At 31.5% G+C, this 27,148-nt stretch overlaps 1 protein-coding gene across 1 annotated transcript in view; it reads left to right on the forward strand.

Annotated features, from left to right (window-relative positions):
* The first annotated feature begins 4,620 nt into the window (after window positions 1–4,620).
* Window positions 4,621–27,148, forward strand: part of LOC140441295 (1,5-anhydro-D-fructose reductase-like) — a 92,555-nt gene continuing 70,027 nt past the window's right edge. The window contains exon 1 of the mRNA XM_072531923.1: window positions 4,621–4,784. Coding sequence (XP_072388024.1) covers window positions 4,713–4,784 — 72 coding nt within the window. The 5' untranslated portion in view covers window positions 4,621–4,712. The remainder of the gene's footprint in view (window positions 4,785–27,148) is intronic.

Raw genomic sequence — 27,148 nt, forward strand, 5'->3', positions numbered from 1 at the left:
TTTCAATATATAGTGTTAGATCATATGTGTTTTTTATTATTCCGGTATTCTCTGGACCTTACCTTTCACATGTAATAGCATAGATATTGAAGCACGAATTTAACCCTGAGATAAAAGAATTAAAAATTGTGATAGAGTCATAATCATATCATTTAAATAATTTTAATTAATCAAAAATAAATTGGCTAATTATTGCTTGGCGCACCAAGACTTTAAATATCACAATAATATATATATATATATATATATATATATATATATATATATATATATATATATATATATATATATAATATACATATATATATATATATATTATATATATATATATATATATATATATATATATATATATATATATATATATATATATATATATATATAATATAGTCTACCAGTCTAAAGACTGGTAAATTCATTTTTTATTTTTAATACTAATTTTTTTTAATCCTAAATAATTCAATAATGTTACCTAAAGTCAAAATTAAAATTTAACTGATTATAAATAAATTGTTGAAAGTGCATTCTCATGTTTCTAGTTCTTTCTAGTTCTTTACACATCAAAATCTTAATGTTTTTTACTTAAGATTTTATAATAACTTTTTTTATATTCATGTATGATTATCACATGTCATTTTGTTGTACTAATTCTATACTAATAATGTCGTCCAATAATGGATGCAACTGATGAAGACAATTTAGAAATCAGTGAAGAAGTCCCTGGAACAAGTACAAGGATAATAGCTGCTCAACTAAATGTTCCTCACGTAAAGGTTTGGAGGCGTTTGAAGGATCAGCTGCTTAAAACCTATCACTTAACAATGGTTCAAGAGTTATTCGTTGAAGATTCTCCTAAAAGAATTGGATTTTGCGATTAGTTGTTAATGGAAAACACTAGAAATATGTTAGTTTTATTAGAAATATTTTGTTTACAGACGAGGCTACCTTCAGTAGAAATGCAATAACAAACCATCATAACGAGCACATTTGGGCCGACGAAAATTCTCACGCCAAAAAAATTACTCATCACCAAAGGACTTTCAAAGTTAATGTTTGGGCAGGAATTGTGGATAACAATCTATAAGGCCCAGTATTTCTTCCCAACAATTTAAATGGTGATAATTATTTGCAGTTCTTGGCAAACGATTTACAAGAGTATTTGGAAGAAGTGAATATTGCAATAACGCAAAATATGTTGTTTCTACAAAAAGGCGCTCCACTGCATTTCAGTATTGAAGTCCGGGAATACCTTTGCAGGCAGTATCCTGGTCGGTGGATTGGAAGGGGTCGTGACTTTGGTAGTGATTTTGGGCGTTTGTGAAAGAGAAAGTGTATTCTTGAACAATAGAGGACGAACAACAATTGAGGGTTAGAATAATTGAAGTTGCAAATCAATTTCGTCAGAAAAATATTATTTTTCAGCACATTCGGTTTTCCTTATTAAAACGATACCGAATGTGTATTGAAGAAAATAGGGGTCATTTTGAACATTTATTGTAATATCGAATTTATAGAGGTTATAGACAATTTTGGTACTTGTTAATTCATTTAAGCCATTTATTTAGTTGCACGTAATTTTTTAAAGGTTAATGAAAAGGGCCGTAACTCAATAAAAACTGTTTTTTGAAAAAAGTTATAAGAGGCAAAAAATTTTTTAAAAATAATGTGTTAAACTAATCATGCCACAAAATTCATTTGATTTGAACGTACTCAAAAGTTTGGAAGGAATTACCCTCCCAAACTCCCTCCTTAAAATTTTTCTGTGCGCTTAGATTTTGTTGTTTCTTTTGTAAAAAACAATTTTTATTTTGTAACTTTTTTGTGTACACTTTTTTACTAAGGTAAGTTGGATTCAATCAATTTATTTTTGTCTCCGGAATGTGTGATTTAATTTATGACATATCTTTTTGAAACACCCTGTATATATATATATGTGTATATACACAAATATCTTCTTCTTCCTCTTCCTCTTTATAAGCAATTCTGATTGTTCACTGGCGGAATAATACCTCTATGGAAGGATGTCACTCCATCTTTTGCGCGGTCGTCCGATATTTCTTCAAACTTCTACTCAACAAATATATATAAATATATATATATATATATATATATATATATATATATATTTATATATATATATATATATATATATTTATATATATATATATATTTATATATATATATATATATTTATATATATATATATATATATATATATATATATATATATATATATATATATATATATATATAGTAAACTCTTAAATTTGGGGAAATCTGCAAGAAATACTCTAATGTGTATCAATTGTTTCGCCGAACGTTTTCGCCAAAGAGAATTAATTTGGCTTCTTCAGGGCTGAAAGAGAATAAATTATAATTAGCTACCATATATTATCTATTAAAACATTATTGATCTTACCGTTACTTAGAATTGTAGAGTTAGAATATTAAAAAACTTTGCTAGTAACATAGTGGTGTTTTTTGTTACTATGTGCAAAAAAAGTTTTTTATAAGAATTGAAATGTATGGTAGCTTCGAACTTGACACGCAAAGGCTTACCCAAGGTTAATCGAAAAACCCAATGCAACTACATTTAAAAGGAGGTAATTCTTTGAAATGTCGGCAATAACTAAATTTTTGATTTTTAGATAGTTAAAAGTGAGGTTCTGTTTAAGCCAGAACGCAAGCGCTGACAACTTCATTATAGTTGGTATGAATCTTTATGTCGTTAAGGTTTATTGGTAAAAAACGAATGAATTTAAATCCCAGTAAAGGGAAATATTATTTTGATTTTCTTTATTTAATTATATTATATTGTTCATGTATTATTGAATCTTATTGAGACGTATCTAAGAAAAGCAAGGGAATGTTATATATTTTTTGTTAATGAAAATTAATTATAAAGGTATGTTAGTTGTTAATGGATATATCAGTCAAGTTAGTAATCTGTGATATAGTATTGTTCTTGGTATCTGATTTAAGTAACAGGTGGTATATATCGCTTAGATTCTTGATGTCACTCTTAACATTAATGGAGAAATCGTTAAGAAAAATATAAGACATTTCAATGAACTCTCTTTTAGATTTATTGTTCTCACGGTGGAGAATAGTGGTGTTGGTATAGTCCATGAGATGACCAGTGGAATGGACATGTTTGGCTAATGCACAACGGTCAGGGTGAAGTCGAGAATCACATGTGCATTAGCCAAACATGTCCATTCCACTGGTCATCTCATGGACTATACCAACACCACTATTCTCCACCGTGAGAACAATAAATCTAAAAGAGAGTTCATTGAAATGTCTTATATTTTTCATAACGATTTCTCCATTAATGTTAAGAGTGACATCAAGAATCTAAGCGATATATACCACCTGTTACTTAAATCAGATACCAAGAACAATACTATATCACAGATTACTAACTTGACTGATATATCCATTAACAACTAACATACCTTTATAATTAATTTTCATTAACAAAAAATATATAACATTCCCTTGCTTTTCTTAGATACGTCTCAATAAGATTCAATAATACATGAACAATATAATATAATTAAATAAAGAAAATCAAAATAATATTTCCCTTTACTGGGATTTAAATTCATTCGTTTTTTACCAATGAACCTTAACGACATAAAGATTCATACCAACTATAATGAAGTTGTCAGCGCTTGCGTTCTGGCTTAAACAGAACCTCACTTTTAACTATCTAAAAATCAAAAATTTAGTTATTGCCGACATTTCAAAGAATTACCTCCTTTTAAATGTAGTTGCATTGGGTTTTTCGATTAACCTTGGGTAAGCCTTTGCGTGTCAAGTTCGAAGCTACCATACATTTCAATTCTTATAAAAAACTTTTTTTGCACATAGTAACAAAAAACACCACTATGTTACTAGCAAAGTTTTTTAATATTCTAACTCTACAATTCTAAGTTACGGTAAGATCAATAATGTTTTAATAGATAATATATGGTAGCTAATTATAATTTATTCTCTTTCAGCCCTGAAGAAGCCAAATTAATTCTCTTTGGCGAAAACGTTCGGCGAAACAATTGATACACATTAGAGTATTTCTTGCAGATTTCCCCAATATTTAAGAGTTTACTATTTAACTAATCTGCAAAGATTAAATTTCTTTTCTTTTCTATATATATATATATATATATATATATATATATATATATATATATATATATATATTTATATATATATATATTTATATATATATATATATATATATATATATATATATATATATATATATATATATATATATATATATGTATATATAGAGTTTTGTTAAGTCAAAAGTTAAACTTTTAAACCGTATTATGTCTGTCATAAAATGTTTTTTTAGTCAATATTACTTCTTGAAAAAGGCATGGATTTCCTACCGAAACGTCGAAAAAATATATGAAAATGTCTTAGTATCAAATCAAATTTATTTTTTTATGAACCTAAGCCCAAGAAAATCCACTATATATATATATATATATATATATATATATATATATATATACATATATCGTATATAATTTTACTGTTTTTGTGTTGACTGGTCTATTATAAAACGAGCAACCTCAAGTTTATATAAGTTTCACATTGCAGAAAACTTTCACTGTTCATGTTGCCTTGGCAGTGAGCGTATAAGATATTTTTAGTGAATATAATCAGAATCTATTGGGTCAAATATTGTGTTGACGGAAATGGCTACAAAGGCGTTTAAGAAAATGATAGGCGGACAGAAAATGCCAGCGATTGGATTGGGCACTTGGATGGTAAGTTATCAAATTTAGAAATGACCATTTTTCTGCATTTAGTTTTTTATTTTCCGATAAAGCTATATTAACTGTTTGAAAATAGTGCAAATGGTTTTTTTTTATAAATTTTCATCAAAAATTTTTTAATTTAGCCAATAAGTGTATAATTTCTTTTCTTTTCATTTTTGTTTTTCTTTTATTCTCTCAAGGAAGATTTTAGTCTATATACATTTTCATATTTATTAACGTACTATGAATCTTATTATTGTATAATACACTAATTTCTTAACTTTATGGATTAATCCTATTTGATTGTAGCATCTCAATTTTTCCTTTTACTTTAACTAAAATCACTGACAAGCATGTAGTTTATATAATTTTGTAAGTGTCTTTTAATTTCTTTGTTCATATGTCCATTTTACTTTTTGAAAAACAATTTTATGGAAAGAAACATCAATCTCAACACTAATAGTCTAAATCTCCATGTTCTTCTACTATGTTTTCCTTCCTTTTTATCTACTTCTATACAGATATGTTCCTTCAGGTTATACTTTTCTACTTTTTAGTGCTCGTTTACGATATTACTTCAAATTTTGGCTTGATTTTTTGTATTGAATTTGCTAGACTTACCAATTTTCTTTGTAACAATGCAATAAATTCTAGATTTGTTTCGTACTTAATGAAATACTGTAAAAAAGTTTCAATTTATATTTTTTGTTTGGTATCGTAATTGTATAATGTTAAAAAAATCTTGTTAAAATAAGTTTATCATAATAAAACCGTGTACTTATTATCTTCACTAAGTCAGTCTATTCTATAGCCATGCATATGATTTAATCAATTTACTATAATTTCTCTAGTGAACTAATTTCATATGTTTTGAAAATTACTTAGTAATCTCCAAAAAGTGTTTGACACCTGCGATATAGTGCCCCGCAGTCACGAAAGATATGGTTGCGTAACCACATCTGTAGCAAAGAATCTAAAACAGTAAACAGATTGGACAGTTAAGATTTAATTTCACGTGTAGTACTTTTACAATTCGCTTATATGTATTTCGTCCTTTTAGAGCTTATCAGAGCGCCTCAGTAGGAAGCGCTAAATGTGTGGAACGCAATTTTAGATTCCCCATATCGGTTTATTCATCGTCTGTTTGCTTTGTAGATCGTAGAAGGCACATATTTAGGCGTGAATCTGAATTTTGGTTTCAATCAAGAAGAAATCTTCGGATTTTTCCTCTTTACTTTATTCTTAGATGTCGCCGTATGCGTCTTAAGGTAGTTATTTCATTACTACTTCCTTTGTCTAAAAATATTTGATTTTACGTTTCGGGCTTCCTACGGAGGCGCTGTCTTTTCTATATCTTTCTTTGTTAAATTCCTTGAAATTCTTTTAATACCATCTAAACAGCAGAAGAGAGATTTGACTTAGCTGCGTTTCTTACTCCTGGCCTTCATTCCAGAACCTTCCTTATCCATCTCCCATCCGGCAATCGTGCTATATGACGCTCATCTCCATTTAAGCATTGTAATGTGTTCAAAAACACCATCCACATTTGACTTTTTACAAATCTTCTCGTTACTTATCCTTTCTCTCAGTGTTAGGCCAAGCATTTAGCGTTCTATTTTTCTTTAGGTTATTTTTTTGTTAGGTGAATTTAAGTTTTGTAAGAACTACCGAGGGCTTAGTGTAACTAACTCAATCTGTAGAGTCTACGGGAAGATCATTAAAAGCCGAATTGAAGATTGCTGGGAAGACGCTGAAGATCAGAGTGGCTTTCGTACTGGTCGTTCTTGTATAGACAATGTGTTCTGCCTAAAACAAACAATAGAAAAGCGTTTGGAACATAATATGGAGACACACATGGTATTTATTGATCTTCAAAAAGCGTATGACAGTGTCCCATTAGCCAAGCTGTGGCAGGTGCTAGAAGACAAGAATATTCCACCGATTTACATTAATACTGTAAGGGAGTTGTACGATGATATGACGAGTGTAATAAAGATTGGACAAAAAGTGACAGGAAAGATAAAAGTGACCAAAGGACTTCGCCAAGGCTGCTGTATTGCCCCTACACTCTTTAAGATTCATTTGGAGAGGGTTTTGGATATTTGGAAAAGAAAATGTGAACCTGTGGGTGTTAAAATTGGAGACCATACACTGTACAGCTTGCATTTTGCTGATAACCAAGTAATACTTGCAGAAGATCAAGATGATATCCACTACATGTTACGAAAAATAGATAAAGAATATACTAAGTGGGGCTTATCAATTAATCCATCAAAAACAGAGTACGTAGTAGTGGGAGGTGAAGGAAAGCACTTAGAACTAGGAAGCAAACAAATTCAAAATAATGATAGCTATAAATATCTCGGTGTAAACATTACAAATAATGGTCGGAATACAAAAGAAATAGCTACTAGAATTGGTCAAGGAAATTCAGCAATACGTCAACTGAATAGTATACTTTGGAATAACCACATCACCCGAAACCCAAAAATTAGGATATACAAAAGAATCATAGAAAGCATTGCTACATATGGTTCAGAGCTCTGGGTAATAAATAAAAATGACGCATCCAAAATAAAAGCAATGGAAATGAATTATTGGAGAAGAGGTTGCCAACTCACTAGAAGAGATAGAGTAAGGAATACTGAAATCAGAGAGCGTATGGGCATAGACATTGACGTACTGGAAACTATAGAATGCAAAAGCCTGAAATGGTATGGCCATATAGAAAGGATGAACGATCAACGATTGCCAAAGAGAATGTTACAGTGAATCCCCACCAACCGCAGGGAAAAGGGAAGACCAAGAAGATCGTGGAGACAAGAAGTAAAAGGTGAAATGGAAGATAGGGGTCTACATATATATATATATATATATATATATATATATATATATATATATATATATATATATATATATATATATGACACGATAAGTACCGTAAGTACCGTCTACTGCAATTGATTGTCCAGGGAAAAATAGACAGTAAGCGAGGGCCAGGCAGGAGAAGACACTCGTGGCTCCAAAATCTGAGGAAGTGGTTCGGGCTCACATCGGTCGAACTATTCAGAAGCGCCGCAAATAAGATCAGAATTGCCATGTTAATAGCCAACGTTCGCAACGGACAGGGCACTTGAAGAAGAAGAAGAAGAGTTTCGGCTCCATATGCAATTCAGAATTTTGGAATTATTTCATCTAGCTGCCGATTGTGAAACATTTCATCAGCTTGTTTAATTAAACTGGCACTAATTAAATGCCCGTTTTTGATGCTGATGGGTACTTCCAATTTAAAAATGTGTCTTAATTTGCCATAGGCAGCCCAGGTCAAGAATTTTCTTCTTTGTAACTCGTATATCTGATTATCTCTTGTGATTTTCACTTCATCAGTAGCTCAGCGGCCAACATACTGTCTTTCTAAGCAAGAGCACTCGAGTTCGATTCTCGGCACTAAACGGCATTTTCGTTTTTAAAAATAATAGGGAGTCATCACTGTTCTTCGGAGGGCACGTACACTCGTCAGTCTCCCTGCTCAGTGTTATATGATATTATTATGTTTATGTTATATTTAAGTTTTGTTTTCTTTAATTTTCAATCCAATTTTTTGTATTTGCTGCAGTAAGACTATCCAGGGTCGAGTTTTTTCATTCGTCAAGAGAAGTTTATTTAAGTATTTTCCTTCAACGAAAGAGAATATAAGAATTAAAAGAGGCAAATGCATTAAGGGTGGTCCTTAAGTAATTGTACAAACAGAAACCGTAGATTCTGCATTTTAAAATATTACGATTTAAGCCAACATGCTTTAGTAAAATATTACGAAAAATACAGGGTGTTAAAGTGAAAATTTAAAATTTTATTTTTCGCTATAACTTTTACGTTTGTAAATATTTTTGGACAAAAATTTACAATTGGATGCGTTTGAGTAGGATAATTTATTATAATTTTATACATACTTTATGGTAACTGATAGAGGGCGCCACATATGCCACATCGGTAGCATAAATTTGCGCGTAACTTTTTCGCTCTTTAAGTTAGCTCTATTTGTGTTAAAAAATATTAAAGATACATTATTTTTTCAAAGAAAAGGTATACTTGTTAGTATCCTTAAAATTTAACGGTTTTCGAGATAATCGCATTTTATAAGTCGGCTGCATAATAATTCTTAGTTGTTATGTTTGTGCGGTACAACATTGAATACCTGTAGATAAGGATAATTCATAGTTTATTCTTATTAAAATAAATCAAAGATGATAATAGAACATCACAAAATGCTTTGTTATGGGCGCTAAATGTCTTATTGGAGAAAATATTCTTCATCTTCTTTTTTAGGTGCCGTGTCCGTATTCAGACGTTGGCTGTCATCATGTTTACAATGTGTCTTTTTTATTGTTCCCTAAGTTTCTATATTCGCTTTGTATTACTTTTTCTCTATTGTAAAATGCTGAAATCCCAAAATATGTGGTTTATGCAAGATGGTACACCACCACATTCTAGAGAGAAGGTAGTGAGAACATACTTAAATACAACTTTTCTGAACGTTGGATTGTTCGTGGTAGTCATATTTCTTGCCAATGTGATATAATTATTTAATTCATAAAAAATCCCAAAGGAATACTTTTTATTCATTACGTAAATTGTTTAGTTATTTTTATTAGGACAATTAGAAACTAGAGCACAGGTATTGAATAACACATATGTGTCTTGTCTCATAATACTTTTGCTACAAATCTAAGCTTAAAGACTCAGGATTCTTACAAAAACATCATCGTTGGCCGAATAACCGATATTGTTATAAATATAGTAAACATACAGGCAATTTACTTCAGCATAATATTAGTTTGTTAGTAAATCATGATAGTCCATTTGTTCGAGATGTAATTAGAGTTACTCGTAAGCTGTAATGTAACCATATAAATAAGTAATGAAATCGATAGGTTATTCCGTGTGTATATAACCAATGAACGAGATACATCACAGTTTAGTACATTATTTAACCTCTGCGACAAATAAGATGTTGTTCCATAATATAGCATAAGATTTGGATATGCATCCAAAAGAATATATCCATCCATTATAGCCACCACGTAGCCCAGAATTTAATCCGCTTGATTTTGGTGTACGGGCCGCATTAAAACAACGTGTTTATAAGAATCCCATAAACATTCGCAGTCAACTATGGGAAGAAATAAATACTGCAGCAGGTTTTTCAGAACCAATGATGCTATTTTATATGAGACGATCTTTTATGGAATATATTGACAAATGGATTAAAGAAAATGGTGGACATATCGAACACTTACTTTGACAAAAAGTTATGTGATTTAGTTTAAATATTTCTTAATTTGATTTGTAAAAAAAATGTTTTGATTATGACTTTAATTTAACAAAAAACGTAAAATGTTTGATGTAAAATTCTATTATTCTGTTATTTCGTCAAATCCTTTTATTAATTATTCTGCTGATATATTTATTTTATTTAATATTTCGTTAACTATCAACTTTGGTTAAGGTATTTTATACCAAAATTCAAAAGTATTATTGTTTTTGTCTATTTTTCGTTCGTTACCTGGAGTAATTGCCTTAAATCAAAATTATGCAGCTGATTTTTAAAATGCGATTATCTCGAAAACTGTTAAGTTTTAGAGTTATAAACAGGTATATCTATATATAATAACATAATGGTAGATGAAGTTCATTATCGTCAAATTCAGGACAAATTCACAATTTAATACTACAACATTGATGGTTGCTACTGTTAAATTATTTTAACTTTAACTTATTCAAAATTTTTAAATATTGATGGCTTCTGTCATATTTAGACACAGACATTAACTTACAATGACTGCTCTGTTCGAACTTCCGACCTAACATGTTAATTTTCTCATTCAAATCAGTTACTATCATCAAGTCATCGTAGACACTTCGTCTCAGGACCAGCAACTTCATGTGAAGTCATAGGTCGCCATGTTATCATATCCACTGGTAACTTTAACATCTTAAAATATACTACCAAATAATGTAAACCAAATTGTAACAGATAAATTTTAACGGGTTTTTACCCTGATATTTAGTGGCTCAAAACATGTAAACCTAGTAAGTATTAACCACATTTTGTATTAACCTTGGTCAAAATTTTAACTTCATGTTCGTTTTAATTAAAGTGGTTATATACTTTTTAGGACACTGATGATGGAACATGGTTTCCGAAAACGTTTTGTCTTCATGACATAGCCCGTTTGGGTTTTTAAGTTATATACCTTTTATAAAGGATTTTTACTTAATTTTTTTTTGAAAGAAGTAAAACATCTAAATGAAAATGCATTAGATATACAGGTGATAAACATGCGAATAAATAGTGCGATTCGAAACGCTCGTAGAAAATATAAGGAAAAAGAAAAAAAACAAGATGGATAAGCTCACTCAAGCTACTAAAGATCTTATAAACAAAAAAAGAGAATTGAAAAACAAATACACAGATAATTTTATAACACTTAAATAGTTAAACAAAGATATCACAAAATCCATTCGAAAAGATGTCAGAAATTACAACACTGAATACATTACTCAAGCTATTGATAAAAATAAAAGTTTAAAGGTTCTGCGCCGACAAATGACTGAAGGATCGAAAAATATTTGTAAACTTGTAAATAAAAAAGGAGAAACTACAACAAATAAGGAAGATATTTTAAAAATTGCTCAATATTTTTACTCAGAATTATATAAGCGAGAAGAACTTCCAGATCCTGATCAAAATCAAATACCAAAAGTTCAAAATGTAGGCTCAGAAGACATCCCAGATATAACAACAGAGGAAATAAAATAAGCTCTCTCGGAGATGAAAAACAATAAATCACCTGGAAAAGATGGGATAGTCATTGAACAAATCAAAGAAGGAGGAGGAACGTTAGTAAATGTGTTGAAAAAGATGTTCAATACTTGTTTGACCAGACGCGTAACCCCCTACCAGTGGCATAATGCAATAATAACCATAATGCACAAAAAAGGTGACATTTCAGACCTAAAGAACTACAGACCTATTAGTTTGCTCTCCCATACATACAAATTATTCATGAAGATAATGACAAAAAACGGCTTGTGAACAAACTGGATAGTTACCAATCTTGTGAACAGGCTGGGTTCTGCTCCAGATACGGAACAAATGGTCATCTTCAAGTTATAAAAACGCTAATAGAAAAGTGTACAGAGTATAACAAGCCTATCTTTCTTATATTCGTAGATTATGAAAATGCGTTTGATACTATAGATCATAATAAAATGCTTCGAGCATTGGCTGACTGCCGCATCGACTATCGATATATCGCCTTGATTAAAAGTATTTACGAAACTGGTACAGCTGGTGTCCGCCTTCATGAAGATACCAAGAAATTTCGAATAGAACGTGGAATTAGACAGGGTGATACTATCTCCCCTAAATTGTTTACAGCTGTTCTTGAATATAATGTTCAAGCAAATGGAACGAAAGGATAACATGAGAATTAATATAAATGGGGAAGATCTGAACCACCTAAGATTTGCCGATGACATCGTTTTAATATCTGATAGAGTCGATAAAGCTACAAAAATGCTGCACACGCTCTATAAAGTGTCAAAAACAATTGGTCTTAAAATTAACACCTCAAAGACAAAATTTATGACCAACCTTGTAGTCAACGGTAAAATTCTGATTGAGAGCCATAGCCAATGTAATTGGCTAATTAGGTTGGCTATGGCCAAGTAAATATCTATGGCATGAGATTCGCTTAGGCCGAGATAATCAGGCAACTGAAATACAAAGAAGGATAGGTCTTACATGGTAGATTGAGTAACATTTTCAAGTCTGTTATCCCAGTTTGTGTAAAAAGAAAGGTTTTTAATCAGTGCGTTTTACCGGTTCTTACATATGGTACAGAAATACTGACTCTGACAAAAAGAACAATAGATAAAATAAGAGTTACACAACGCGCTATGTAAAGATCAATATTAGGTATTACCATCAGAGATAAAGTACCAAACCTAGAAATAAAAAGAAGAACAGGAGTCACAGATGCAGTTGAAAAAATAGTAATGGCTAAATGGGCTTGGGCTGGACATGTTGCCACATTAACGGATGATAGATGGACCAGAAAGATTCTGGAATGGCGACCAAGGCAAAAGGCATATCGAAGTAGAGGACGACCACCGACTAGATGGACGGTTGATATCAAGCGCATCACCACAAACTGGATACAAGAAGCTCAAGATAGAAATAGGTGGAAAATTTTACGGGAGGCTTACGTTCAGCAGTGAACAAATATAGGCTAATTGATGATGATGATAATATTTCGTTAAATAGGGTAAGAGCACCAGTTATTGGCCTCTTAAGGAGAGCACGTCGATATATCTATGAAATGTTTTGTCACTGTGGCCTATTGTAACTATTTTTAACACCATGGAATTTTATTATTATTTCTACATATTGCAAAATTTTATTACGTTAATATTTCATTTGTGAAAATATTTTATATGTGTTCTTTTGTAAACGTGCAAATGAACCAGTTATTGGCTACCCTGTTCCAGTTATTGACACTATATGTGTTAGTGATTGGCCATCATTTTTTAAAGAGATATTTTACCAAATAATTCGTAAGTTAAAATAGATAGATAGGTAGGTGTTTGGGTAAGCAAGGATTTTGTGATGAATGTGGACACAAAAAAAGACACATGTCAAAGTAAACTTTTATTTTTTATTTTGGCAAGATTCGCAAACATATACTTGATCTGTGTCGCCATAGAATCTTGTTATGCAAGTTACATGATATGTTCTAAGACACATTTGGCATCTAATGCCTTCTTTACCCTCTGTAATATTTAGTACACATAGATAACACGCACCTTTAGTAACTTTTTGGTTTTTAAAATGTGATGGAATGTTTGATACCAAGTTTTTATTTTTAAAACGCGGAAGAACGTTTGATACCAAGTTTCGATTTTCAAAGTGTGAAGGAATATTTGATAATAAATTATCAGATAGAATTGTAATTTTTGTTGAGGACTGATCTGTATTATCATCAAATAATTTCCGTTTGGGTACAATTTTTTTCTCAGGGCTTGGAGATTTAGTGTGGGCGAGAAATATTTGCGGAGATAATCTCAAATTCACTTCTGGTGTAGGTGAATGGTTGAAAATGTCAATATTATCTTGGTTATTTACAGAGCTTGATGATTTTGTGTGAGAATGAGATTCTGGTATAGGAACTTTGACAAATTCAGGTAGTGGTGGCTCAAAAACCTCAATATTGTTACTTCTACTTTCCTGGTTTAGAGGAGAAAACACTTTCAATGCATTTTTTATCTTTTTTTGATATTTTTTAATGATAATGTGAACTTTTACACCTTTTTTTAATTTTGTTGAGGTCATTTCTATGGGTTGTCTACTCTGCTCTTCAGACTTAAAAGTTTTAGCTAATTTTTTGGGATTTTTATTATTCGAGCTTTTTATTTTTTTTTATTTTCCTTAATACTCTGTTTTTCTTTTCTTTCAAGTTTCCTCTGTTCCTTTTTACGCCCCTCTTCTAATTTTTTTTCCATTTTTTCTTTTTCTATTTTTCTTCTATCTGATGAAGTTAGAACAAATGGAAGCTTTTGAGTTTCCTTCTTTCCTTTTCGTACTAGAGTATCTGGCCATATTAAGTAAGTCACAATAGATTTATTTGTAGCATTTACAGATATAATGTTTAGGGATTTCTCGGGTTTTTTGACCTTCTTTAACCGTTTTCGTCAAACTTGATTCAGCTTGATTTGTATACTCTTGTATTCTTTGCATGTTGAAAATTTCATTCTCAGGTACCATCAAGGTTTTGTTCTCGATTTTAGGAATGTTTACAATTTCAGTATCATCTATTATTACAGGTATATCATTTATATCGAAAATTACTTCACTTGTATCTAAAAATTTTACTTCTTCGTCTAAAATATTTTCTTGTTCGTCGTTTGTAGAAATTTTTACCGATGCTAAAAAGATTTGTTTCAATATTTGGTAACCATCAGATTGAGTTTTACAATTATTTCGACAAAGCTCTTTAATTTTGTCATTGCCAACTATTTCACAAAATTGTTTATAAGAAATTGTTGTATTTGGATCAATAAGTGTTGGTAAATCATTGTGCTTATTCAGATTATCTTCAGTTTCAAATTCTTTCCCAAGATATTTTGAATAGTCAAGAGCAGAAGAATTCCAAGGAAATATACCGCATGCCCTAAACCCACTTCTGATATCATCTGGATTTAACCTATCTATAGCAGATTTTAAAACAGGGGCAAACTGTACTTTCGTTAACACTTTTTGGGGGTTGTCTCTCCTAAACTGAAGCACAGCTTTGTTCCAAAAAGTTTTTAGAGGCTTAAATGCAGCCACATCCGCTGGTTGCAATAATCTCGTGGCATTAGGATATAAAGCTACAAAAATAATTTTTAAATCTGTACAAAGTTGACTTGTCTGTATAGTTTAATGGGTTTTATGCCCATCAACAAAAAGTATCACCGGACGTGTAATATTATTTCGATCTAAATAAGGGTTAAATATATTTCCAATATATTCATAAAAGTTTTTGTTGTCCATCCAACCATTTTCAGTTAAACCAACACCCCACGAATTCGGCACAGCACTTAGTATATCATTTGGCAATATTTTATGGGGATAAATTATCATAGGAGGTAAAATATTGCCTATTGCAGAAAATGTGAACATAACTGTTAAGTTAACCTTTGGGTTATGTTCAATTTCATAGGCGTTTCTGGAACCCTTCATAGCCAAAACCTTTTTATTTTTGGGACATAGATAAAAACATGTCTCGTTACCATTGAAGATTCTTGTTGGGTCTTGAAGAACGTCTGAAAGTCCTTTTTTATTTAGATAAGATTTTATGTTGTCAAACCATTTGGTAATATCCCTTTGGTTAATGTTTGAACTTGCTGATGTCACTCCCTCTGAAGTCCTTAGCGAAATGTTGGGATTGCGCTTTAGAAATGCTGATAGCCATGTTCTACCTGGTCTATTTTCAACAAATGGATTAACTCTAGGGTTACTCTCTAAAAATGATTTAACGGAGTCCTTAATGTCGTCAACACGAACAGGAAATCCTCTATTTTGACAATGAAAAATCCAGAGTTTCAGTTGTTCCTCTTCATCCTTCGAAAGAAATGGATCTGGTCCATGGGTTATCTTGTAATGAAATTTTTCACTTTTCCGGTAACTTATAGTGGTTCTGGGAATAGTAAAAATTCTTGAGGCTTCTCGCTCACTCATACCATTTTTAATTAACTCTAACGCTTTTTTAACATCGTCTTCGGAATACTTTTTTTTTATAATTGTTTTCAGTTTTAGATCGTTTTGGCATATTTTCTAAAACAATTTATAATAATTAGTTATTGGCCACATATAAAACACTAGTTATTAACATATGTCAATCACTAGATTCTTACAAAATCTAATGTTTGAGTTATTGGCCATCTAGGCCAATAACTGATACATTGATAATTTCATGTATTAGTAGTTGGCCACCTTAAAATTTAAGTTATTTGTATAAATAACGTTATATTCGTTATGCAGTTTGGAACAGGACATACACTATATTTTCACAAAAACATAAAATATAAAGTAGAAAGTAAATTGCAGTATATAGTACTTACCGACCAACACAAGTTTCTATAGGTAAATAACAAAATTTCGGTTGCAAACTAGCGGCACAGAACAGTGTCTCATTCAACATCGAATACTGACTAAAATTTAATGGTTACCTTGAAACTAGATGTGTCATACTCTAGGAGACATGTTGCCAAACTTTAAAAAAGTAGTTAGAATTAACAAAATACCAACATTTTCCTAATTCTAATCAAAACATATTAGTAGGCCAATAACTAGCACATGGCCAACAACTGGTGCATTTACCCTATTTCAGTTATTATTTTCATTTGTTATGCATCTAATAGCTTCAGCAGGACTGCAGGAATTTCATCAAGTCCCGGTGCTTTTTCATCCGTCATTTGTCTGACGGCTGCCGTTATTTTTCTGGTAGGATTTAGGGACCTGAGTTTTCTTCAATGGTGGGCTCTTGTATTGTTCTAAGGTCATGGAACAGTTTCTCCAAGTATTCTTCCCATACGTTCTTTTTATTTTCTTTGGTTATGGCAAGATTGCCTTCATCATCTGTTATTTTTCCGCAGTTGCGTTTTCGGAACATTCCAGCTATTTCCTTCATCTTCCGATGAACATTAAAGTTATCATATCGACTCTGATACTCCTTTATTTCTTGATATTGTTCTGTTTTTTGTTTCTCTTTGGCTTCTCTTATTTTTCTTCTGACGATGGTATGTATTCCCTTATATTCTGGCCAGTAGTTAGCGTCAAAAAGTAAAATTTATGATATTAGCTTAAACATGATTCAACCAAAAACGTTTGATTTTTATTCCAAATAATTAAGTATATGATTTAGAGCCGATTGTTCGAACGCTAATCAAAACATGATTGTAATCAAATATTTAATTACAATCAAATACGTCACAGCAGCTGTCAAAATTATTAAAAATTGCTTATTATTATTGATTTGACAATAAAAACATGAAATTAATATCAGAAAGAGTTTAATTATGGTTTATTTTAAATTAAAACGCAAAATATAATTGAATAAAATAAATCAGTCAACATAACCTCAAAATATAACGTATTTACTTTTAATTAAATATTTGATTACGATCAAGTTTTGACTAGCGTTCGAACAATCGGCCCTATCTATCTTATATCTAAATTATACCTAGTAATTAACTTTCAATTAATCGCTAATTGGTGCACAATTTTTTTCGTTAATTTGTTTTTTGCTAATATAAATAAATTTGATGTTTAAATAACACGCGTGTAACATATTGACCATGTGGTAAACATGGATTCTCTAAATTCAAGCTGCAAACGGACATTGTCTGGCCTTGAGATTTATTAATTATCATCGCGAATGATACTCGAATAGCATATTAAAGCCTTTTGAATGATGTGGTATATAAGCGTATTTATGTGGTATATTGGGAAACGTGGCAACAGGACAATTAAAATCGCTCAGTAAAAATGGTTGCTTCAATAATATTTCCGGTGATACTTTTATTGACAAAACGTGTGCCGTTGCATATTATGGGTGGGTTCAAATTGCGTAGCAGAATAATTGGTGAACTAATTTTCAACTGAAGATTGTGTGGTGGTATCGCTGGTATATCCAGGGAATTTAAAAACTGTGTTGGCTAATCTAAGGCTTTGCCTTCATTAACAACACTGTCGATTGATTTAAAAGATATTAGATTACCTGGTAACAACTGTTGAACCTGGAAGTTAATTTCGTCAACATCAACATTTTTCTCCGCCAAAATAGACGCTCACTGAGCCAATTATGATTCAAGAAATTATTCAGTAAAGCCGGAAAGACACTATAATTAATATGCATGTGATAGAAGGCAACCGTATATATGTATTTCTGAATATTGGTCGTCTTCAGTAGGGTACAGTCAAGTTGAAAAAGAAGCATGTTAACTTAAGAAAGGACCAGTACAGGAGCAATGCCAACAATTTGTGGCAATAAGGTAAGAAGCCTCTAAGGATTCCAGAGCAACAACCAACACATCCACGGAGGAAGCTAAGCTACCTGAGGAAAGGAATGCCAAACATTTGGAACGTAGTATCTGAAATATATCTCATGGTGCATTTGAAATCAACTCAATTTATTAAATTATGATACATATTAGAAAGATCTTTGATGTCAGTCTTATTATTGATACATTTTAATCTTTTTTATGTTATATCACATAATCTCCATTATCTCCAATATGCATCTTTTGTTGTAGTTTTGGTTCTTCCATAACCGTACATTTTTAAAATCAAACGAATAGCTATTTTCTGAAGAAGCCTTGGCCAGTGTTGTGTTTAATATGTAACAGCCTTAGCCAAGGATTCTCTAGAAAAAAGCCATTTTTTTAATTTTAAAAAATGTACAGATTTTGGAAAGAGAACAAAATTACAGCAAAAGATGCATACTAGAGATGATTCACATAAAAAGTTAAAAATTTTATCATTAATAAGATTGACATTAAAGGTCTTTCCAATATGTATTATAATTTAATAAATTGAGTTGTTTTTTAAATGCACCATGGCAGATATTTAAGATACGACCCTGAACCATAGACGTTATATTAACATAGCCTGAACATGCCAGCAACGAGTAGTGACGACATCTTTTGCGGTTGTTTGATCTGTCTCTCGCTATTGCATTGAAACTCCTTAGTCGCTCTCTCCTGACTAAAAGGAGATGCTGCTATACTTACTTAATTTAAGACAGAGACATAACTAACAACGAAAACAAAGATGGTGTCGTCACTAAGCTCTACAGACTGCTCGGTCCATTATCTGCGTTCTGTCAAGATATTATCCTCGTTATCTGCGATCTGTCAAGATCAGTTAACAATTTTACATTCCATGTTAAACGTTTACAGAGTGCAAACATAAAATATAATTGTATAATGTAATGTTTATAAAATAAATTGTTTATCGAAAATGGCAAAAAGCCGAAACGTTTAAGCAATAACTATTAACTAGTAAACCGGCTAGTAAAGTAAAACTTTGAAAGATTCAGAGAATGACTCAAAGAACTCAAAGAACTCGATATTGCAATTTTCAAATGGTTTACCTATACAGGGCTGTGACTGTTCCAATAAGTGAACCACTGCTTCAAACAAAAACAACACAGTTTTTGCAGGCGCTAGAGTGGGTAGAAGAGCGGTTTTAAGGCCAGGCACAAAATTAGGCGTGGAAAAATTTGCAGTGAAGCAAAGAGTGTTTCCAAAGAAGTCACCGACCACTGGTTGAAATCATGGCCTACAATAAGACAAAATTATAGTGACGATTATGTTTTCAATGCCGACGAGAGGGACTTTTTTTAAACTTACCCTAGATAAGACCCTCAAATTCAAACATAACCGTTGTATAGGTGGCATGTTATCAAAAGAAAGGGTAACTGTACTCGCGTGTGCCAACATGTCCGGTTCCGAAAAAAGAAACTTAGTCGTCATTGGGAAATTTTAAAAACCACGATGTTTCAGAGGTGTGAATCAGCTTCCTGTCACATATAAATTTAATAAAAAATCGTGGATGATAGCAGAGATTTTTAGCGGGGAACTTTTGAAGTGGGACAGAGAGTTGGGACATCGATAGATTTTTAATTGTTGACAATTGTACAGCTCATCCGAAAGTTAAAGGTTTAAAAAACATTTAACTTTTGTTACCCCCAAATTGCACATCTGTTCTGTAACCGATGGATCAGGGCATCATAAGGTCCCTTAAAGTTCACTACAAAAAAGTTTTAGTCAAGCGGATCCTGAATAATGTGGAAAACCGTAGTGAATCCCCTGTTACTTTATTAGATACCATACATTTCATCCACAAAGGATGGGCACTCGTAGATAAAAAAAACTATCAAAAAATGTTTCGGTCATGTGGGGTAGACAGAGACTGAGGTAAAAAACGAAGAAGATGAGTTGCCTGTAGCATAGTGGTTGAGGTTACAACACCAAGGTCAAGAACTATCCCAACTAAACAATGACGACGAGTTTGCTGAATTCATTGCCATTGATGATGACGTCATTGTTTGTGATCTTCCGTCGGATAGTGAAATTATCGTGGAAGTAATAAATCCACCGGCGGAGCGCGTTATCGTTAGTGACGAAAGTGATAAAGATAGAGAAGACAATCGCTGTGAATCTACGCAAGAAGGTCGTAATAGACAAGATGTGAAAAGTGCTTTAAACGTTGTTAGAAACTTTATCCAAAGACAAAACGCAAATGAAGAAAAATACAACTGTTTCACATCTTTAAAAAATATGATAGATAAAATGATACTGGGCAATTTAAAGCAGTCCAAAATGACAGACTTCTTCCAAATGCAGAAGCAGTAGTTTATATTATCCTTGAAAATACGCTTTGTACCGGGTGGTCCAATAAGCCGATCTCTCGGCTATATATCAGAAACTATTCATGTTATAACTTTAGGAGAAAAAATTCCTAAGTAAAAGTGGCCAAGAAAAATCGCTGGAAATAACTTTTAAGTTTCAGGGTTAACCGCTAGGGGGCGTAACCAGTGAAAAAAACTTTGAAAACCAGTTTTTTGGGAAATATGCCCAATTATACCAAGTGTTAAATAAGTAAACTAGAAAGAGGCCTAAATTCTGCACAAAGTTGTTCAAGTACTTTTTTTTATTTTTTTTCAAATAAAGGGTGGGGGAGAGTGGGAAAGTATTCGTAGATAAATACCTATAACTTTGGTATGAGTCAACCGATTTTAACGAAATTAGCGTCATTAGAAAGAGTGTGGACGAATTAATTAACATCTATTATAAAATAATTGCATTTAGCTTTAATTGTCATAGGTAGAGGGTACTTTCGAATAGAAAAAATTAAAATTTGTTTTTCTTCAAAATGTTTAATGGAAACACCTGTTTATTGTAAATTATAATAGAACTAGATTAAATTCGTAACATAATGGCGCAAACTGCATGTTGATAGCTTTTGTCGAACTCGAGATATGAATAAAAACGCATAAACATAAGTAAGTATAGTATTGACTCTTTATTATAACTTGAAACTAAATATGTGAAAGACCATAAAAATATCTCGATCATTAAAACTTAATCTCTAATTAAATGTTCAAATTGTTTTCCATCGTTGTCCACACAAAGATGTAATCTTTCGCGCGTAGACATAACAGCTGCTTCAATCTCAGCTGAGGATATATTATTTATTGCGTTTATAATGCGCTGTTTCATGTCATCTCGAGTGGTTGGTCGGGTTTGGTACACTAACTCCTTCAATCTTCCCCATAGATAAAAGTCCAAACATGTTAAGTCTGGAGATCTAGCTGGCCATGAAAATTTACTTCCTCTTCTAATCCATTTATTTGGATAACTTGCATACAAATAATCTCGAACTCGTCTGGAAAAGTGCGCAGGACACCCGTCATGTTGTAATATGATATCTCTTCTTGTTGGTAAGGAATAAATCTAATAAATCAGGCAACTGATTTTCCAGAAAATCCAAACATGTTTCGCCATTTAAAATTATATCAAATAAATTTGGATCTACGATCTTTCCATCAACTATACCACACCAAACATTAAGACTCGCATCTATCTTGAACCTGCACCTCATCTATTCAGTGCGAATTTTCTTCAGCCCAATAATACATATTATGCAGATTAACACCACCCGCACTATTAAACGTAGCCTCGTCTGTCCACAAAATCTTTGACATGATATGCGGTTGTTCTTCTAGCAGACCTAACATCCAATTGCAGTAATCCAGCCTTGCATCAAAATCTCTCTCATGTAAAGCTTGGTGGAGAACTACATGATAAGGATGCAGTCTAAAAAACAAAACAATAAATTATATTGGTGAAAAAGAAACCATTATATTTACTAAAACTTAAAAAATCTTGAAAAATCCACAATTGTTTCACAAGATAAATCGTGCATAAGTATTTTTAAGAAACGAATAAAAAGATAAAAGCGCAGTGTTGTCGTTTTTATCGAAATATTAAAATAACAGTTAAAAAGATTAAAGGGAATTCCAATTTCTGACCTAAACGTTCACTTTATAATATGAAAAACCAACCTATGATGTTTTAAAATCCTTAGAACAGTAGTGTTGGGTATGTTTAATTCTATAGAGATTTGCCGACTACTTATATGTGGATTCTGTTGAATTAAAGCAAGAACATTGATTGAATTATCTTCGGTCATACCTCTACTACGTCGTTTAAAAGAAATACGATGAAATCTACTAGTTTCACTTAATCTTCTTGCCTTTGCTTTCAAATACTTCTTTGCCATAATGTCTCCTGTAAGGATATCTCACAGAATATATACGTGAGGCAATAGCGGCATTTTGATGACATTCGAAAGAAACTCCAATCATATCATACAATTCTGCATTTGATATACTCATCAAGAATTATTAGTACTGATAATAATTAACTAATATTATCAATATTAATATCTATTAAAAAAAGTGCAATCTTCAATTCGAATTAAAATATAACACTTTTAAAAAGATGATTTTTGAAACAAATTATTTAATTGGCTGCGAGCAGGATAGTCAGAGGTGAACAGTTTATCATCGTGTATTTCAATACTTTGCTGACTATAACGTTAAAAACTATTAGAAGTTACAAGAGATTCCTGCCTACTAGCTGACATGAAACTACTATCTGAGTAAGTGCATATTTTATTTGGGTTTTAGGAAAATCTGTATCTCATTTCTGTTTTCTTTGGTTACAATTTTTGCTTTTAATATATACACCTTTTTGGAATAACTTTACATGAACAGTGATCTTGAACATTTACTACTTGAATTCAGTCTTATTTCAATTTCTGACAAAAATCCTAATCAGTTAATCAATTCCCAACTAGAAAAGCAACAAAAAATGGCTACTCCAGTTATTACGGATGAACAATTGAAAAGCTTTTGTCAAAATATATCTATTTTTTCGCCTGAACAAAATGATACTTTATCCACGTTTATTATAACAGTTGATGATATAATTAAACTCTTTAAATCTGGTACTTTTACAATGTGTTCAAATGTACAAGTCCATGTGTTAAATCTCCACATCGTGAGTAGACTAAAAGACACAGCTCATACGTATATCACTTCAAATAATTATCACGAATTTATTCCTGATTCTTTTACTACTTGCAAAAATATTCGTAAAGCCCTTTTAGAACAATTTGGTCAAACAAAATCAGAAGACACATTATTTAATGAACTACAGAGAGAAAGGCAAAAACCTAACGAACATTATAGAGATTTTCATCTGCGAATTAATATTAAATTTAATATTCTTATGAAGCATGTACAACTAGTACAGATTTGTGCACAGAAAATTGCAACATTAAAAGATATTTACTATACAGAAGCTTTAAAAACCTTTATTCCAGGTTTACAGTCGCCTTAGAGAGAAACTGTATATTATGCCAATCCTCGTACATTACATGAATGCCTTGAACAATGTGAGCATTACACTAACCTCATGACTCGTTCACAAAATAGATCGTTCAACCAAAATAACCAGAGACCTTTTAATACATTTAATAATAATAAGTTTAATAATAATAGCAATGGCAATATGTCTAGAGCTAAATTTAATACAAATAACTCTAGAAATAACAATAATTCAAATAATTTTCAAAGAAATTTCACTCCTCGATGACCACCATCACAACCACGACGTGATATAATACAAGTTAGAACTAATCAACAATGGGAACCAATGTCTATGAGAACTACTAACAGACAAAACGTTCAGCACAATTTTCATAACTTAGAACAAGACCAATTTTTAGAAAATAATTATCCCAGCAATTCATATTCTTACGACGATTTGAATAATGAAGATAATTATTCTGGCACTTCTAATTACGAATCTCAAATAAACAATGGTATACAAGAGGATATATAATATAGAGAAATTCTTTCTTGGAGAAATGGTAGGGAAAAGAAACATGAAAATTTTCCAATAAATGCCTCCCAGAAAAACCACCCATAATACAACTAAACAATGTGAAAAATACTAAATTACCCTATATATTTTTACCTAAACTTAAACTTAAAATCTTAATAGACTCCGGAGCATCTGACTCTATTATAAATCCTGAACTTGTGAGTAATTTTCCAAAAGATTTTCAATTCCAAGAAAATTTTACAATCAAGTCGGTATTTACAACTTTTCACAGGAATCAAAATATTAAAATTCCCATACTTAAAGAACATAATGTAGAAAATCTGCTAAAGTTCCAAATTTTTAAATGGCATGATAAATTTGATGCATTAATTGGCTCTAGTGACTTAGAAAAACTAAAAGCACAGATAAGCTACATAAATAAAACAATCAAATTAAATGATAATATTATTCCTTTTCAACTAGGAGGGACAAGATGTAACCTAATTCCAGTAAATCAAATAGATGGTTACGCTTATTTACCTGAAACTAAAATACAAGACCATATATTTATTCCACCATCAATACATAAGGTAATAAATGGTCACATAGAAATACCAATTCTAATTCTAAAGGCACCTCTTAATATGCCCTTATATGTACAAATTCTTAATAATTTTGATGTGAAACAATATATAAAGGATGGAACAAAAAAGATTTCGATGAAAATATAATACGCACTAATCATCTGAACAAAGAAGAAAAAGAAAAAATTATTAGTCTTTGTAAAAGATACTCTTATCTATTTCATGACAATAAAGAATACTTGTCAGCAACGACACAAACTAAACATTTTATAAGAACTTTAGATGAAGATCCTGTATATACTAAAAGTTTAAGACATCCTCAAATGATGCAACAGGAAATAAAGAAACAAATAGATAAATTACTAGATCAGAAAATTATACGTCCAAGCACCTCACCTTACTCTAGTCCGGTATGGATTGTCCAAAAAAAAGTTGATGCATCAGGAGAAAAGAAATTTAGAATGGTTATTGATTTTCGCAAACTGAACGAAAAAACCATAGAAAACAAATTTCCTCTTCCACGAATTGATAAAATAGTTGAAAATTTAGGAAAAACAACTCATTTTACCTGTTTGGACCTATCTCAAGGTTTCCATCAAATTAGGATGCACGAAAATTCAATAGGAAAAACAGCGTTTACAGTCCCTCAAGGTCATTATGAATATCTTCGAATGCCATTTGGACTTAAAAATTCTCCAAGTACATTTCAACGTTTAATGAATGAAGTTTTAGCTCCTCATATCCATACAAGATGCTTTGTCTACATGGACGATATCATAGTTTTTTCTAAAAGCTTACATGATCACCTTATTGATCTAAGATTAATCTTTGACTCTCTTGCTAAAGCAAACTTAAAAATACAGGTAGAAAAGAGTGAATTTCTAACAAAAAAGGTAGAATTTTTAGGACACATAGTTACACCTCAGGGAATCACTCCAAATACATCAAAGATTGAAGCAATTAAACAATACCCTATTCCTAGAACGTTTAAGGAGATCAAATCCTTCCTCGGCTTAATAGGTTAATATAGACGTTTTATTCCGGATTTTGCGAAAATAACATTTCCATTAAACAGGTGCACTAGAAAAAATGAAAAGATTGACATCGAACTTTCCGAATACAAAGAGGCATTTGAAAAATGTAAAGAACTAATTATTAATTCTCCCATTTTAAATTATCCTGATTTCTCTTTACCTTTTACATTAACCACTGACGCATCTGATATAGCTTTAGGTTCTGTCCTGTCACAAGAAAATAAACCAATAGCCTTCTTTTCCAGAACACAGCAGAACGAAACTATTCAGTAATAGAAAAAGAATTATTGTCTATTATAGATTCAGTTAAACATTTTAGACCTTATTTATATGGCAGACATTTTACAGTATTAACAGATCATAATCCCCTCGTATGGCTAGCAAAACTAAAAACTTCTAATAGTCGCCTAATACGTTGGAAAATTAAATTAGACGAATATCAGTTCGATATTAAACATTTAAAAGGTTCCAGTAATTTTGTAGCTGATGCACTATCACGTATAGAAATAAATATTCATGAAGATGATCCTAATGAAAATGACGAAATAAGTTCAATGGTCCCTATGATTACTGATTTACAAGAACATAACGTAGTAGAAAATGAAGGACTAGAAGAGTCTCAAAATTCTTCCGATAATCCTGATAAATTCTTATCGAAATTTCTTAAATTCAGATCCCCACAACCTTCAAATTGCGAGACGATTCATTCTCAAGAAGAAAACATTTCTGCAGAACTCCCTATTTCTAAAAAACCCGTAAATCTATTCAAAAATCAAATAATAATAAACATTACTCCTAGCACCTGCTGCATACTATTCAAATGAAAAATGGTTCTCTCAATGTTGGCATTTGGAAGAAAAAAGATACATATGTGAAAACCATAAAGCTGACCGATGCAATTTATCCCATTTAAAAACTTGCACTTTCGCAAAGACAGAAATACAGGACTAGTCTCATATATCTTTGCAACAGACTTCAGTAAGCACAAAAAATCCACAAATAGAACGATGTCCTACCTCAAAACAATGCAAGGTCTTCATCGTACCTGTCAGCTGCTTGCAAATACAAGAATTAACCATTCCTGATCCAAAGGAAGTATCAATAGAAGCCCAATACCAGTTAAAATTAAGAAACATTTCTATTCCTGAAGGTCACACCATAGAAGTACTTCAAGAAAACCGAATTTCAGCTCATCACTACATCTCCTGGACTTCAATTTTCTTAATGTGTTTAATCATTTTAGCCAATTTTAGCT

The sequence above is a fragment of the Diabrotica undecimpunctata genome, chromosome 5 (assembly GCF_040954645.1).
Source record: "Diabrotica undecimpunctata isolate CICGRU chromosome 5, icDiaUnde3, whole genome shotgun sequence".
Lineage (NCBI taxonomy): Eukaryota > Metazoa > Arthropoda > Insecta > Coleoptera > Chrysomelidae > Diabrotica > Diabrotica undecimpunctata.